Consider the following 18,598-nt stretch of genomic DNA (forward strand, 5'->3'; position numbering starts at 1 on the left):
ACAGATGCACAGACATATATATATATATATATATATATATATATGTCTGTATAATCATATCTCAAGTCCTGAATATTCCACACATTCCAATAAATTCGTCAACTTCATCAAGACTAATTAATTATTCAGCCTCTAAGGGACTAAACCTCGATAATGAAAATTACAAAATTCACCAAAAATACAACCAAGCATTGTCGACCTCGCGTAATAAACACATACATCTCGATTAATTGCATTTCCAGTAATTTGGTTAACGTTCGACTCCACTCCTAAATCTTTCGCTAATGAGACTGCGCGACTCGCGTGTTTGTTTCAACCGCCGAGGGAATTTAATCCGGAAATATATTCGCACGTTTCAGCAAGTCAGAGTCCAAGCGCGGCACGCTCGGACAGAAACTGTACAACATACAAACGTACGATAGCACAATGTGTTTGGTACGTCTGGCAAATGCATGGCGAAAGTTTTCGTTTCGGTAGTTTCCAGACGTAAGTGAGCGTTTCGCCGGTTCCATTGGAACCGGGTCGTCTGACGGCGCCGATTCCTAAATATTTGAAACTGAAACTGCTCGTCCGCTACCGAGGCTGTAACACACCGGCGAGAAACTACGAGTTCCACGGCACCGGGAGATCGTTTGTTAACGATCTCCGTGATGAAATTTCTACGAGCACACTCGTCATCTGCTCGTGAGAGACAGCTTAACGTATCTGCACAGTTGAACGAGCGCCTGTTACTCTCGATAATCTTCAAACTCCTCTAAGCTTGCCCACCGGCTTGAAACGACTTAATTGCAAATGGTAGATACTGCGAACGTTTATGCGAATGTTTAAGGGAAATTTAAAGGATGCAAACTGCAAGTGTATAAAAGCAAATGAGAAATGTATGAAATTCTAAAGTTAAAATATACGTTTTATGTATAATCAACCAAAAGTTAAAATATACCATGTGTAATATAGTCTAGTTAAAATATGTATAATGAAGTAAAAAAAAATTAAAATATACGTTGTAATGTGTAATAAATGAAACAAATATCTATTTAAGTTCCCTTCTTTTAAATTTGCTTTTGGTGTAGCACGATTTTTTCCATAAACGTTCGCAATAGAAGCTACAACAACATAGTCGTAATAAAATAAACAAAACGCGCTGCAATGAACAAAAATTAAAATGAAATACAACGGTAATTATCCATCTATTTATAATCTGTTCGTTAATACCAATAGCCTGTAATCCTTCTTCCTTTTTAAATTAACTAGTAGCTTGTAGTGACCAACAAAGAGCAAAACAAGCTTCATCGTAGCTACCAGACCGAAGGAAGCCAACGTTCTAATTAATGGTTGCGAAAGCGTCTAAACATCTAAGAAACTTTCTCGGGGAGAAGAAGCGCAGGAACATGAGAGAGAGAGAGAGAGAGAGAGAGTCGACAAGCCTGATCAACTGCAATCTCAAGCCTTGCTTTTCAACCGAGAACCGGTTGACGCGTTGCGTATCGCATTCGTTCATATCGCAGTCTCTATCGAAAGGGGACAATGAGAGGAGAACGTCTAATAAAACAGAGAAAGAACGAGAAAAATTCCAAGCTCATCCCACTTGTCGTTCTCATAACAACGAGGGTGAAAGTGATCGTTTCTTTTATCAAAGTGTATCCTGCCGGCGATTAAACGTCGAGAGTGACCCGTTTCATCCTTTTCCCCCCCCCCTCTTACTGCGCTTAATGGTGAAATAAAAAAATAAAAGAGGAAGGGAGAAGAACGAAGGCGATAGATTCACGAGTCGTTTTTCTTTTTTTCTTTATCCTTTTAATAAGAGTCATTCAGTGGGAGAAAGGGAGAGAATTGATATCGGCCTTCGACGAAGAGACTCTGTCTGCAAATTGCCAATTCTCGTTCGTTATTCCCTCGGTCGTCCACGTAAGCGAGCCTAGTACATTATTGACATCGTCGTCGCGAGACGTATCGCATTATATTTTGATTTCACTCGGCTGAATAGTAATTCCGCCGCAATCAATGAATTAACAATCGACCGACTGTCTCGTGACAATTAGCCTCCGTGAATCCCCTCCCCCCTTTCTTTTGTCCTTGCTACTCACACAAACACACGGATAGAAACATGGGTTTTATTTAATTGACAAATGGATCGATCTGCGGTCTCGTTAAATTATGCACATTAATTGGATATTTTAATTGAAACTGCGAATCACAGCCTGCGTTTGTTAATATTTCACGATGATCGAAGAACACAGAGATGGAACAGCATAATGCAGGGTGTCTGAGGATTTAAGATCGAGGGTGAGGAAATATCCACGGTGGAACCATAAGAAATGTGTAACTCTTTAATTTCATTGGTGTAGTTTACATATTCGTTGTTGAATTGGAGAAATTCTTCGCACAAATGTTTGTACAAACCTTTAATTTAGCCTTTTAATCTACAGACCAAAGGGCAACGTTCTTTAAAGTACCGCGTTATACCGAAATAAGGTAGACGAAATTTTAATTAAAATTTCCAGAATACGGCTTCTAAAATACAAACGTCGGACAATGAGAGAAGAATTCTCGAAACACTCTTTCACGATGAAGGGGATAAAAGAGCGCGAAAAAGGCGAACCTCCATTGTGTGCAAATAGCAAGGAGATATCGATCAAAGGGTAAATTCGTGATAAAGCAATTCCGAGTCCTCGCGCTCAAGCTCATTTCAATTCGATTCGAATCCTTCTCCACTTCTCTGTCCGATCGTCCTGGAACAATCAATCGGCAAACCGTCCGCGCGGCTTTCAAAACGCGTGACAAAAACGAGAGCCCTCTGTTACGAGCCATTACGAGCGAAACAGAAATTCTCTAGCCGAGTTACGCGAACATTGGAACACGTCGAAAATTTCGTACCTTTGTACGTTTGTGACGCATTCCAATCACGTAGCCAGCTCGAAAAGGGACCGGTTACCTAGAAACTGAAGTGCACTGCAGTTTCTCTCTGCGCCACGAAAACCGGCGAACATTATCACGAGGAGAAAACGTGCATCGCGCTTTCCCTTATCAGCTTGTTTTTCTTCCTGACCTTTTCAGATTTCTTGGCATTTTCCACCGTTCGGCTTTGTCTCGTGGAAGTTTCAGAGAAGAATATTTGGGAAATAGGTGTTTCTGTATTGGCTGTAATATACGAATAATAATTTCGTGGTTTTTATATAAAAATGTTTAAATTTATATAATATGTTTTATAATATAATATTATATTTATATTTTATATTATAGTATATTATATATATAATGTATATTATAGTATATTATATATATTTTATATTATACTATATTATATATATATATTATGTATTATATATATTTTATATTACACAATATAATATTATAATATAATATTTATACTTTATATTATAGTATATTATATATACTATGTATATTATAGTATATTATATATATATATATATATATTATGTATTATATATATTTTATATTACACAATATAATATTATAATATAATATTTATATTTTATATTATAGTATACTATATATACTATGTATATTATAGTATATTATATATATATTATGTATTATATATATTTTATATTATAGTAAATTTCCAAATCAAATCGTGAGCTCGTGACGCGCTTCTTTGATAATCATTATCCGAAGGAGCAGAACGAAGAAAGGAACACGGTATTTTTGACAAAGCCTTACTGGTTTTACAGCAGACTACTCGATTTATGGATCAAGGCGCGCAATTAAAACACGGCGATTGGTTCAAACTACCTCCAGAAATCTTTGCTAGCCGATCTCGCTGTCTGTGAAAATTAACATTGAGAAATTTGATTCGGCGAGTGATTTAACTCGGTGAGCAATTTGTTTTGGTCGATCGCTAAATCTAATCGAATCGAATCGAAAACTCGTTACAGGCTTGTCCAGTTGGAATTGTTTCAAGCACTAATCGACGTAATATACAGTGATTGCGAAAAATATTTGCGCACCGCGTATTTTAAATTTCGCATCGGCGGCACTTTCACATGAATTGAATAAATTGGTGATGTGGAAATCCAATGAAAAGACGGTTCACTGGAAAACAAAGGAGTGCGCAAATACTTTTAGTATCACTGTGTTTCGATCAAAGGTATGTAATAATGATATAAATACAAATTGATCGACGTTGATTATTAATTAGACAGCCGCTGTATTATCGTTTCTATTAATTTGATTGAACAACTTGATTAAACAAATTTTGATAATGATAATTATTTGTACTTAATAATTTATACAATAATTAAACAGTAGACAACGCGTTAGAGAAATATTGTTATTTGAAGAGAAAGAAAAATACTTTTAATGAAAGGGAAAATACTGTTGAGTAGAAATTTTTCAGTAGCAGCGAACGTGTTAATTAATTTAATTCTCTGCCTTTCAAGGGCAACAATATACGCTTAATATTCTGTAATTATCACGTGACGGTTTATACTCTTAATACTGATTGTACTTGTAATTTGCGTTTTCGCCTAATTAATTAAGTGAAACAAGTGAGTTAATTAAAAGTGATCGTAGCTTCTTCCTTGTTACCTCGATATCGATTAGTCACAAACGTGTAAAAGGGGTATGTGTATTATACAACGTCTGATTAACCAAACAAAGGGGTAACACTTATAACAATAAGTTGTAACAACGTGTAACGTGTAAAATCGAAATGCTGGGCACGTGGAGAACATTAAAATGTTAACCGTAATTGCGGAACAAGGGACACAAACTGAACGTGTTTTTACAGAAATTTACACGGAGTTCGAGTTCCTCGAAAACGCGAAAACTACCAACCAAGTGTGTGTTTCGAAGTGTGTAAGTGGATGAGTCGTTGGGGCATGTGGTGAAAATCAAAGTGGAGAACCAACTTTCAAAAGTGGAGAATTAAAGTTTTCGAGGCGTCTCTACCTTTTTTTTCTTTTTTTTTTTCTCACGAAACTTTCTTAACGTTGTAAAATATTCACGCCGCGCGAAATATTTTCCTAGATCTCTAGAGTAGTGGGGAACGTCTACTCTCTTCTCTTCCCCTCCCCATCTCCCTCCACACTCCCCCGAAATGGATAGGATTTATTGCAGCAGGGACGCAAGAATCATTTTAAGTGCATCCCGATAGATTTTCGCGCGAACACGGGAAAGAACTCCCCGAAGCGAGTCGTGCTTAAGATCTCCTGCACGCGATAAAAATCCGCTGTCCTTGCTTTTAAAGTAAGCCCCGGATCCCATCCGCTTCATTTCCCAGGATGCAGTGGCAACCGGCTGGTGGAACACGTGTTACCTCTATCTATAGAATTTTTGACAAATTTTCCTATAAAAGTGTCAATTATCGTTAAAGCGAGCGATACAGAGAACGATCAGGACGTGTCTAGGCGTTCTAGTCTACAAGAAAATGCGTCTGGGGATTGCGAAAAATCGGCTGTAAATTATCGTGCGCAGTGGAACAGGCCAGCCATAAGTCAGACGTGGCCGCGTCAGCAAAAGCCGCCAGGCTACGAAAATGAAAACTAAGTACCAGCGCGATAACAACCCGCTACGAAGTAAAAGCGTCGAATACGGAATAGTATGCGGCCCCGAAATGCCATAAATCTTATTCGCCCTCGATCAAATGGACACTTGGCCTCTGTACGCTCGCCAGCCAATTTTCCTTCGGAAATAAAACAACTTCTATAGCTCGTCCGGATTCATTAACTCGTATACCAATCTTAAAAATTCTCTCTCGACTATCAATCAAAAAAAAAAATATATATATATATAAAAGCAACAAAATGAAAATGTGACGAGGGAAGAAAGAGTTGAAGAACAAAAAAGAAAAAAAAATGAAAATGAAAGAGTTGTTCGTAGCAAGAGAAAAGGGTCTCAATTATCTCTCGTGTCACGGTTATACGTCGCAAACTTTCGTGCACGACATGCAGGGGAGCATGATTATAATCCGCTGGCTTCCGGCCAAAATCGCATAGAAAACCCACCCTTTCGCCCCTCCTATCCCCGATTGCCCTAAGTGTCCGTATGATACGAAGTGTTTCGTCGCATCGAGGAGAGATAATTAAACTAACAATGTCGAGATCTCGCTTGCGCGCTGTGCTCTCCTCGCTTCTTTCCCCGACGTCTCTCGTCCCTTCATCTTCCTTGTTTATCTCCCTTCTCCCCGCCCCCCATTCTTTTCTCTCTTCCTTCTCTTTTCTTTCTCTTCTTTTTTCGGTGCTTTCATGCACTGGATCTCGTTTAATGACGACAGGAGACTCGTTTCGTCGCTCGTCAAGGACCAGACTCTCGGGAATAAGCAAATTACCTGGTTCACGAGAACCGCTACGACTTTTTCGCGAAATGCAGATACAGGGAAAATTTCGCGACGTCGCAGGTTCCTCGGTTGATTGCTCATGGACTTTTGTCTCTCGAATATATTTATTTATTACCGTAGATAGTTCATTGATTTCGCAAATTGTAATATACGAAGCAGTTCATATTGAAAATTTGGAAATTCTTCCCGAGCTGCTCTACGAATCTCTTTAATCTGTTGAAATTGAAATTTGAGATTTTCTTTGACTTATAATTTTCCTTAGTTTCATAGATTTTTGACTGAAAAGTATTCAAAAACCTTTCTCTGAAAATTTCTTTGAATCTTTTAGAACACTTCCACGCGTGATCTCAAACTTTCAATCGATAGTTGAGACTTTGAAAGCACTTCCCACGTTTTCCTTTTTTTTTTTTTTTTTTTATAAATATTTTATCTCATCGATAAAATTCATCATATGGATCATGGACTGTTTTATGATAGTTGTTTCCCGCGTTGAATGCAGCCCTTAATCAAATTCATTCATCGTTCATCTCGCGACGTTCTTGATTCAAGGAAATTCGACAAAAATTCCATCACTGCCACTGTAAATCAATGAAAACAGATATGCATCGTGCGCGCATAAATCCACGTCACGTATGAAATATTGCGGTCCCGGTTGTGTGTTTATGCAACTCATCGATTATTTCGAACCGTATTGACATAAATAATTCGCCCGGTTATTCGTTCAGCTGTGCCAGAGTTCTACAAGTATTCCCAAGCGATCGATCACACGGTGCAGTTCTCTACCGAATTCATGGAATTTCTTTGCGAGATCTACGTTAGTACGGTAAGTGTGCGTTCCCGTGGTGTTTGTCCTTCCAGAAGCGAGAGCTATTCTTTGCACACGGTGCCATCTACGGTGAAACGTTACCAGACCAGTTTCGTCAACCAGCCTGACGATCCTCTTATCGCGCGTTGGCTTCCCACTTTTCCTGCCACGTCCGTCGGTATCCGGCTATTGTTGCTTAGGGGTGCCTTTCGCTCGAAGTTTCAACCCTCTGTTAGATGGCAGCACTGGCATTCTACCGATAAAGAGGGCTGTTTTGTTCGGGGAAGAAATTTTAAACGCGACGTAACTTCCAGATAGCTGCGCTGACAAATGAAATTCTCTCCGCTGTGGTTTTATCGCTTGGAAAATATTTCTGCAAGCGTGCGACATCGCGAACTATCGACCCTTAGATTAATTTTGATGGTGATCTTTGTTTGCATCGTGAATTCGGAATAAGTTCTTTAGTTATATAACTTGTGTTTATCTGCTGACTTTACTGTCAATATTTTTAAAATATACTCGAATATTTTCATCATTAAGTTTCCTACTAGAGTTCTTTCAGAAATACGTAGTAATATCAAACTTTCGACCGACAGTCTCGTACAATGTAAGTAACTTTTTTATGTTACATTTACTTTATTCGATTTGTGCTAAGAATTAAAATTTTTTTACCATACTTCATTATCCCTGTCTACAAGTTTAAAATCCAATTTTCCATTCGGCTCTTCACTTTCTCATTTAAACACTCACATAAACGCCTCTCCCAACAATTATTATATCTTTTGAATAAACCTCTGTCCTAATATTCTCTGTGCCATTTGAAATGAACAAACAAATTATAGACCCAACAGAATCGTCGGTCTTTCTAACAGCTCCTACCGCAGGATGATTCTCAAAGTCCACGATAATTTCTGAAATTGACCCGAGTATCGTTCGGTTCTAGTGATCATTTGCGATTCGCGTCGACACGCCAAACGTGGGGCTCAAACGCAAGAGTAAAGAAAGGGAGTGACAAGGGGAGCGTATTTCGAGTGCCTAGTCACGCGTGCGAAGCAGGGTCCAGAACCAAGATTCCCCAGGGGACGGTACAAATATCGAGACACGAAGAGATCACAGGGGGTGACAACCAAACTGGGTGCGCGTAGAGCTGAGCGGTGTACGCAAATACGACACGTGTTCTGGGTATGCCTTGGTGCACCGATCGGACGGATCATCAACGATACAAGCAGCATAGACAACGACACAGCGACGCCAAACAACAGAACGTTTCTCTTTTCCTTTTTTTTTTTTCTTGCTTTCTTTCTTTGATATCGGAACCTGGATGCCACGATGAGGAGTTTACATATATTGCGCTCTCGCGTAAATGATTGGAACAGTGTTAAATGAGCAAAATACGAAAGTTGTCGTAGAAATATGTATCAATATGTGAGGATAAAGACACGAGTATTTTATTTTATATTTATTATCAAAGAGAGATTGAATTGGTTTTCTAAAAAATGCCTCCATGAATCTATCCTCACGAGTCTCTTTAGCACTATCAAACTCTTGAAAAATTTAAATAACTGTATAATCAAAATAACGTAACAGGAATGACATTAAATAGAATTAAAATAATATAAATACCAAAAAAAAAACACGCAGGAAAGACCAAAAAAAAAAAAAAAAAAATACAAAGATGTACAAGGTGTTCAGTTTCGAGAAGAATCAATTATTTCGAAAGCACGAATAATTCGCGAGGAAACAAGAGAGACCAGAAGGAAACAAAAGCATTTGCCACTTTGAGCGTGGAAAAGAACAAAACTAAATAGATCTACGCGTTGTCTCTCGCTCGAGCCAATGTACAGCAGCCAGCAATAGCTTCTGCTATGAAACAGGTCCTCAAGAGGAACGGGCATCCAGGTTTTCCTCTTCCGTACGACGTGAAAGCATGATAAACGTACAAGTGAAATGGTGGAAACGATATATGGGGGTGAGCAATTCAAGGAAATGGGCCAGCTGTGAACACGACCGGGTGGTACGCGCGTATGCGCGTCTACGTGCAAAAACACAAGGGTGGTAGTGGCGGCGGCGGGGTGGGTGCACTGCAGAAACCCTTTCTGTCTGATCGGTTGGTCAGCTGGGTTGTGTTTGGTTGCGCTTACCTGCCGGAATTGTCGAATACCGCCATTGATCCGCAGCGAGTCCGCCGCGATGCCGGCAATTCCGTCGCTAGGCTCGCGCAACTGCCGCAGAGAGGCAGCACTTGGCGCGGTGCCGGTGTGCAAGGGGCAACAGCATCCGGAACAGCAGCACGCGGACGCTTCCGGTTGCGAGCTTTGTCGTATTATGCGTGCGCTCGGCGACGTTGTAACCAGAACCGGAGGGGGCGGCACCTGGCAAGGGCAACAGTGATGCCCGCTCTTCACGCTTTCCCTGAAACGTAGATGGATCGTTGTTGTATTGACAGAGTGGGATTAATCATTCGCGCTGGTAATCGTTTTAATTAACCATCGAATGACGGATGGTTTTCAGCGAAACGTGTTGTAACGATTCAACAATCAGGTTTCGAACGAATCGATAATACCGAGATGTTGCTTCTGTCGTGTTAAAGGCACGACATTTGTTAGTTATAGAGATATACAGAGTGTCCCAAATTTAAACATTTCGGGAGCGTTTAAAGGCGTATAAACGAACGAAAGAAAGAAAATTCTCTGAGAAAAAAGCTCTTCAGATATTTGCTCGTTTCTCTAGAGAATTCTCTGGAATGGAAAGAAAAATTGCGAAAGAAACGAAACGAAAGAAGTTTTGATCGTGCTTGTTCAACAAGTTTGTACGATGCCAATCAACTCAGGAGAGTAACTGAAATCGTAGCTGCAGTACATCAAACAACTACGTCTAACTACAAATAGAGTGATCCATGTTCGATGTAATGCTTACATAGTTGCAAGTTGCTGCGCCAATCTTTTGAACAGTGTCTTTATTAAAATAGATGATACAAGTGTAAATAAATGAATGAAAAGGCGAAAACCTGTTCTCTAAAGAACGTTCTTTATACGCTTTCGAAGTTTTGGCATTTGTATATTTAGAATCTTATCGTATTTAGAAATACACGTTCGTTTTTTCCTTAAAGATAACAGTCATATCAATTATTGTTATGACGCATTAATTATTCTTAATAAGAATGGACCTATAAAATGACGATTATGCACGGTTGTTAATGGACGATAAAATGAGAATTTTATGAAACATATTTTATCATAGCATGCGCAGCTAGTGAGAACATTGCAGTTTATACAGATTGGCAGATTCAATTACATTCAAGACTTAGTATTCGTCAACAAAATGAAATTGAACGTCTATACGTCAAGGTTTAATTAAGATTGAGAATAAGCAATGATGATTATCGATTCAATTTTCGTGATTATTTCACCATACGAATAATTAGTTTTATTTACAAATGAATGGAGATGGAAAAATTACTTCTTCATAAAAAAAAAAAAAAACAAGCGTCTTTCACATTCCATCTTCTTATAACGAAAAACTAGCAGGAATAAGATCTTAATTAACAATGAATATTTGCTAACAATTAGTAAATTTGTGATGGAGTTGGAAAGTTTACTTTTGCTATTGAACCGACGTAGATCGTTGATATTGGAACAGCAAAGATTCGCTGAATCAATCCTGTTATTTGTTAATACTAATTTCGTGAAAAATTGTACGAAAAACGGCGCTGCATTAACTGCGGTGGTGTGGAAATGGGATAAGAAGAAAGAATGATGAATGTTTCGGTGAAAGAAAATGTAAACGTTACCGAGGAGAGTATGAAGATGAACTAGCACAAAAGGAACTTCTTTATAAAGTTCTTAATAGAGAAAGTTCCCTCAGTATCTAGCCAAAAGAGCGAATCAGACGTTTCAACCAACAACCCGAAGTCACAAAATTCATTCGAATTCCGTCGCATTTATTACCCGTGTAAATTAATTCAGTGCCTTTCCAGAATTTCACCTTCGAGCTGCGAAATATTATTAATACGTTCACTACCGCGGTTCGAGATTAATTCATATTTAATTTTAAATTGCGAAGTGAATAATATAAGTGTTTCCACACGAGCTGAAACTTTCAGAACGAGAAAGCACGTGGATCTGAAACAGAGGTAGCTGTAAAGACACCGAATTAATTCACGCAATTCAGAAATTCTGATATTCTCTAACGTAGTAGAGAAACTCTGCAAAAGCAAAAAAACTGTCAAAAAGTAAATAGATCATTCTAAATCACATCTGAAACTTTCTGTACCCTGACGAAATCGCGTATCTCGTTATCGTGTTTGAAATTGCGCGCTATAATTTGTTCTTCTTAGAAGTAATATTGCGTATTCCATTATAATATTGCGGTATAACTATTCTGGGAACGTTATGACATTATCACGAACGCGTCGATCAAACCAACACAGAAGCATTAATGAAATTTAGTTCGATGAACAGCAGACGACATTGTCAATTGATATTGGGAATTAATTATCTTATGCAATTGGTAAACAGGCGAATGTCAATGGAACTATTGCTTACAATGCTTAGTATATACTATACATAGTACACGTATATAATACATATATATAGTATATATTCATTCTGTATATTATATATATAATATATATACGTGCAAACTTGAGCAATGCTAACATGTATTGCAGAATACGCAATAGTCCAGTATCGTATCGATGCGAAACACTGGGATCGACACACACAATGCCACCAGACTATACCGAGAAGAATATACTCGTACAACAAGTACGCAATACCATTTGGTTAAGGCGTTTACGACGCAGTTAGCATAATTGCTACTCTAAAGAGGTAAATCACGTGGAAAACTACGAGCACGTAGATCCTCGGGAACACGGTTTCAACACGAAAAGCGGAAATTAACGCTAGAACTAAAGCGATCGAAATGACCATGGAATTCTCCATAGAAATTTCATAGATTTGAAACAGTGTGTCTTTAGGGACCACTGAACCATTTTAAAATATACCTTATATTTTAATCAAAAGATAGTAATGCTCTTCACTGCATTGTAAATTTAGTAAAATATATCTCAATGTTATTATAAATATATTATATAGTATATAGTATAACTATATTACGTATATTATTATAATATATTATAAATATAAATTATATTATACATTATAAAAATATTATAAATATAAATTATATCATATATTATAAAAATATAAATATAAATATATCTTAACTTTATATGATATTACAAATATTTTCCCTTGCACTGCAATTTCCCTGCTACAAATTTTGCCACTTTAGTGTTCCAGCGTTATGAATAGTCACTGTGTAGTTTAATACGACATGGTTGAAAGTGAGAACAACCCGTTCCCCCGAGAGTCCAGAGTCCATCAATCTCTAAACGTATGAAAACAAGTAACACTCGTGTAAAAATAAAATCCAAAAGGCGTCGGCGAATAAATTTATCCACGTTCGTACGTAACGATAGCGATATTTTTCAAATTATGCAGAGAATAGAACTGCATTCAACTGCTCGGTGCCGACAATGAACAAATCATTCAACGTCAACCACGAAAACTATAAAACGAGATCCCGCTCGATTGGTCAACATCAAATGTTGCACGTTTTGGCAAGTTTGCGGTGGCAAACGTCGCGAGGATCGTTCACTCGAAGGAAAATTGAGCGTTTCGCGAGACTTAGAGCAAACCAATTTGCAAATTCGCTTCGCAGTTGACGTTAATACACACCGGGTGTTCCGCGCGTGATAAATATTAGCTCGCGAGTAAGGAAATTAGGGGACGCGACGTAACCACGAAGAAATTAATCAGTCACGCTTACCGCTAATTAATTCTTGCTTGCGGAGAACAACGATTCTGAGATCGAACATGGAAGAAGACCACTCGCGGGACTTTTTTGTTTACGCGAACGACGTTGAACGCGACGATGAAACTTTTGCACATGAAATTAAAGACGTCGTCCCTTGTTCCCTTCTGACAAAGAACAAAACCGCACGACGAGCATCGTATAATAACAAGAGTCGAGGGAATAAAAGCAGAGGGGAAAAAGGAGCCAAGGTGAGCCCCGGCAGGGAGTAACTAATTCGATTTTGTCCGCAGAATGTACTCTCGAGCATTGTGACGGCAGAGGAACCCCTCTTTGTCCACCGTCTTTGTGGGGCTGAGTGCTCTCCGTCGGTTCGAACGACGTCGATGCAAAGAGAGAGGCGACGTCTCGAGATGTCGTTAACAGTTGCCTTCTGTACAGAGGAAAGCACAAGGGCTCCATGCTTGTGGATCCTTCGTAACAACCCGGCGATTACGATACGCGCTAGTTTTGACTTTCTTTGTAGAGTTTCCTCGATTAAGTTGGAATGAGCATCGTTCAAATTTATTTAAATTTGCAACTTCTCCTCCCAAGGTCGCGTTTTCTATTCTTAAAGAGTTTAACATTCAATAAGTTGACGACCGATTCTACCCTTTTTCGAAATGATCCTTTTGTTTGTTCTCGTTGATTGAACTCGTGTCTTTCTATCTTTACGAAATTCGAAAAATTACGCCTCCGACTTTCATAAAACGTGCATATGTTTGCATGTTAAATGTTTGCGGTGTGTAAATTTTGGATTCTTCGTGATTATGATGCGCGCTAGTTTTAACTTTCTTTGTAAAGTTCCCTCGATTAAGTTGAAACGAGCACTATTCAAATTTATTCAAATTGTCGTATTCTACTCTTTCAAACTTGCGTTTTTTATTCTCAAAGGCTTAAAAATTCAACAAGTTGATGATCGATTCTACCCTTTCGAAATGATCCTTTTATCTGTTCTCGTTGATTGAACTCGTGTCTTTCTACCTTTACGAAATTCGAAAAATTACGCCTCCGACTTTCATAAAACATGCATATGTTTGCATGTTAAATGTTTGCGGTGTGTAAATTTTGGATTCTTCGTGATTATGATGCGTGCTACTTTCTTTGTAAAGTTCCCTTGATTAAGTTGAAACGAGCACTATTCAAATTTATTTAAATTGTCGTATTTTACTCTTTCAAACTCGTGTTTTTCATTCTTAAAGACCTAAAAATTCAACAAGTTGATGATCGATACCCTTTCGAAATGATCCTTTCATTTGTTCTTGTCAACTGAACACGTCTTTTTACTTTCTCGAAATTCAAAAGCTTCCATAAAACACACATATGCATTTGCTCGTCGCGTCGTGTAAGCACGTATAAATTCGCACCAAGCGTGAATCGAACGAATTTAATATGGAAATACCTAAGGAGCTGGAGCGATTTAAAATTTAGATGCGCTTCTTGTCCCATCCTGGGAATCTGATTTTTCTCTCGAGAAGGATCTTTCTGAATTTTTTACAGAATTTACTTGCAGATATGCCACGATGTTTCCAACCAATTCAACGGTAGATACGTTTTTTTCAATATGTTTTTTTTCGTTTTCTTCTTTTTTTACTAGAGATTTTTACGAGGAATTTATGTGAATCGTTTTTATGACGTGGGAAGAAATAACGTTCGAAGAATTTCAGAGTCGAGTTTACCCCTGAGTCGCTGCAGAACCCTTGCTCAACCCGAGATATCATATCCAAGCCCGTATATTATCTCAATGAAAATTCCATGTCCACCGCACAGTTTTCTCCCTAAATCTTTAGCGTGTCATTTCATACGACAACTTTTTGCATCGGGAATAATATGCTCGTGTATTATCCCTAGGGATAATTCCATTAAAATCGAATTAATTTATAGTTCGCTACCGTGTTACGTGTCATATCCAATGTTTCGTTACTTTGAATTATTATAAATGCAAAAATACAGGATGTTCCGTAATTCGTGGTCAACCGATCGGGAGATTAGACTCTACGTGGAAAAACGTGTCGAGAAGATCCTCCGTTTTCGAGAAAATTAATGTTTGAAAATATTTATCGAGCACACTTGAATTTACCTAAATAACTCTGAACGGGACAGAAAGGAATAACTGAATAGAAGGTACGTTATTTCGCGTACGATAATGTGGAATAAAATTTCTCTGTAAGAGTCTCGAAAATTTATCAAGTACACGTCTTGAAAACAATGCTTTAAGCGAAAAGTTTACTTATTTTTGCGCGTAGAAAATCCTTGTGTTGATTATTCGCGCCTGTGCAGTTTTAACCCAAATATTCGAGTGTAGTTGATACATTTTTCAACTCAATTTTGTTAAAAATTGGCTTTGATGAAAAAATTGTTCCTTCTTTCCGACATATTTTTATATGTAGAATCATCTGTCAGTCAGTTGACCACCCTGTATATCTCTATATTTGTTCCAAATTTGATTTCAATCAGAAAATATTTGCATTTTATAGCTGAACGAGTCGTTCCATGTAAAATAAAAACTACTTTATAAGTTCGTAAGGTGCAAAGAAACGTGAGGACTCGATGCGAATGCGAAAAGCATTTGCTGTTTCAACAAATTCAACGTGGTTAAATTGTTCCTTTCCTATAGTTATCGGTAAACTGTGAATATTAACGCAAACTTGTACGAATATAATTAGAGTAGAACGTAGATAGGAAATTGTTGTACGAATTTTCGCGTTCTGCGCAAATGTACAAGAATCAGCAGTCCGGTTGTTAACGCGCTTCGCGCTTCCAACTTCAACGCGATTCCAAGATGAAGTTTGTTGTAACTCGGCTTAGCTTTGCATCAACGCAATTAAGGGCGATGAGCAAATCTTTTTGTTACCGAATAATTCCCCGCACTTTGAATTTTCAAGCTTCTCCCTCGCAGAAGGAAGTTACTCGCGGGCGACTGCTCGCCTCGAAAACGAAGCCATTTCCCAAGCAAAATTGATTCCGTTTCCCATTTGGAACGACAGAGAAGATATGTGATCAGGTGATATCATGTTCAGAATTTCTCTAGAAAAACAGCATCAAATTCCCGATGGATACACGATGAACGAAGCGTCGTTGAAAGGTTACGTAAGAGACGATTCTCGCTGATACAAGAATATTTCTACTTCGATTCCCCGGATCCTTAAAATAGAAGAAGTTCGTAGCTCCTAGAAATCGAGGCTCCTGACCTCCCTCAGGTTCGATCTTCGACCTCGCGAGAGAAGCGGAAATTCGCGCGAGGTTGTTTGCCCCGCGAGATTCTTCGGACAGAAAGAAATGGCGAACTGTCTTCCGCATGGATGATAATCGCGGCGAACGAGAAAATACCGACGATACAATCTGCCAAAGCTGCTTCCACCGTGACCTCCAAGTTTCAGCCTGATTGCTGATGGCCTAGTCTAAAGAGAAAACCAGCCAATTTTCGCGCCTTTCCTGACAATGGAGCAAACGATTCGTCGGGCTGACCATCTGCCAGGAAATTGTTGCTCGAGCAGACATATAATCCGCGAAGATCTCTCTCTCTCTCTCTTCACGAGAATCGTAATTTTTTGTATTCTGCTTACTCGGTTTCGCAATAATCTTTGCTACGTTGTCCTCCCTTCTGATAATTTGTTTGTTTACAGTGAAATTGGAATAAAGCGTAACAGAAAAGACTGAAATAAAATGAAATTACGTTTGTAGCAAGTGACTTGGTTAATATTTGGGAGGGACGTGTCTCATTTAACATTTTTTTCCAGTTTCGTGACGAATATGTAACAACAGTGTCGCAATTTTCGCGAGAGAGATTACGAGTTGATCCGATTTCACTTTGAATCAGACAGTTCTGAGAAATCCTGCAAGTTTTCATAATCTGACGGAATACGCTTCTCCGAGGTGGCTGATCCTCTCAACGTCTTCCCACAATTTTTTTCACTCCCTAAATATGTCGCGTATCCTATCTCACGTTGTGTCACTGGCGACAAATTTGGCCGAGAACTCTTTACGCTCGAGAACTCCTCAAAGAAACTTCTCGCGGCCGTACAGGGGGAGGGAATCGAAGAAACAGCGACGTATCGATACTCGGATGGGAGGATCGTTTCTCCGAATCTTTCTCAGCTTGCTTATCGTTCGCGAATAAAAGGAAACGTCGCCGCGGATCTCTGACAGCGAGGCAGAAAATAGAACGAACGAACGAATAAGAGGATTCGAAAGACAGACGTCGGAAATAGAGTTTCGGACGCGTAGGTCGGACATACGTACGTACGTATGTATGTATAATAATCGAAATACACGATACAGAGTAGAGGCTATTTCGTGTGCATCGGCGACTCAGTTCGCAATGAGCAACGACGAACGAGCAAAATTATCGCCGATCGTAAATCATTCGGTAATTAAACTCTGCTCTTTGAAATAGGTCGGCTGCTTCACTCGGCCTGTTACTTTACGATCTTAGCCTTACCATTCTCTCTATTGTGCAGGTTGGTCATAGTCGAGACGATCGAAAGCTATCGCGATCGAAAAAAGTATCTAAATTATATCAGATCTGAATCTTGTCAAAGAATCACTGCCTATGTTTTTGCGAAAAATCCAGTAAAAGCTCGTCGTTTGATTTGTTAATCTTATGCAGCGATAATGTCTTATATGTCGTTTCATTTTTCTCGAACATACAATATCGGATTACAACTATAAGTAAAATACTTTGTTCTTCGTACTTTTCTGAATTCTAAGATTGAATTGAAGAAATTAAAGTCACATGCATATGCGACGATTCAATAAGAATTTTCACTTTTGAAAGATATTAGAAGAATAATGCAACGAGAAATCTGACATCTTTATATGATAAATTATTACATAATATATAGTCAGCGATTGCGAGAAGATTCCACTTTGATTAAACACATCTTATCGCCAATAATCGCAATTACAACGTCGAGTCATATGAGAATTCCTGCAAAATACACAGCGACAGTTTATGCAAAAACAATTCGACTCCTCCCGTTAATTACGTGCCCAGATATCAGACATATATAGTTGGTGTAACGCCTCCGGTTGCACGCACAATATCCTGAAATACAGTTCCTTCCTGTATCGCAGAATCCGAGGCACATATAAGGAAATAGGGGTTGCCGTGAAATAGGAAATGGCAGACCATGCCGGCAAATAGAGGTTACTCGATCACGGTGGATTCCGAAACGAGGTCGGAGCTTAACACTCTGTGCCGGAAACCTTCGCGGGCGAAGTCCTTTTTGGAAAGTACCGACGCCCAACTGAACTGTTAAACAGAAAGCAGAACGAACCGCATCCTAAACCGAATTCTCCAACGAAATGGCATCGTCCCTCGTAAATATCGACCTCCGAAGAAGTTTCGCGAAGGAATCTTGGAAACTGAAATGTCATGGAAAAATTCGACAAACAGTAGAAACTACGCCCAACGGAACAGTATCGTTTTTCATAAATATCGATCTGCCGCGCGAGTGAAACTTGAAAACCTTGAAAAAGGAAAAACGTCACGGACAGATCTGATAAAACTAATTGCGATAGCAACCTAATTGAATTTTTTAGCAAGGTGGTGGTTTATCATCGCGTCATCTCGGTAATATTGTTTTCATTTTAAATCTTGTTAATTCGTTGTCGTAGAAAGGAAACGTAAATGTCAC

The 18,598-nt window shown here is 38.7% G+C and overlaps 1 protein-coding gene across 1 annotated transcript in view; it reads right to left on the reverse strand.

Annotated features, from left to right (window-relative positions):
- Nucleotides 1-18,598, reverse strand: part of LOC122535606 (small conductance calcium-activated potassium channel protein-like) — a 200,006-nt gene that overhangs the window by 97,143 nt on the left and 84,265 nt on the right. Inside the window, exon 3 of the mRNA XM_043667289.1 lies at nt 9,245-9,515. Within this exon, the coding sequence (XP_043523224.1) occupies nt 9,245-9,515 (271 nt within the window). The remainder of the gene's footprint in view (nt 1-9,244; nt 9,516-18,598) is intronic.

This window comes from Frieseomelitta varia, unplaced genomic scaffold (genome assembly GCF_011392965.1).
Source record: "Frieseomelitta varia isolate USP_RPSP 00005682 unplaced genomic scaffold, Fvar_1.2 scaffold_742, whole genome shotgun sequence".
Taxonomy (NCBI): domain Eukaryota; kingdom Metazoa; phylum Arthropoda; class Insecta; order Hymenoptera; family Apidae; genus Frieseomelitta; species Frieseomelitta varia.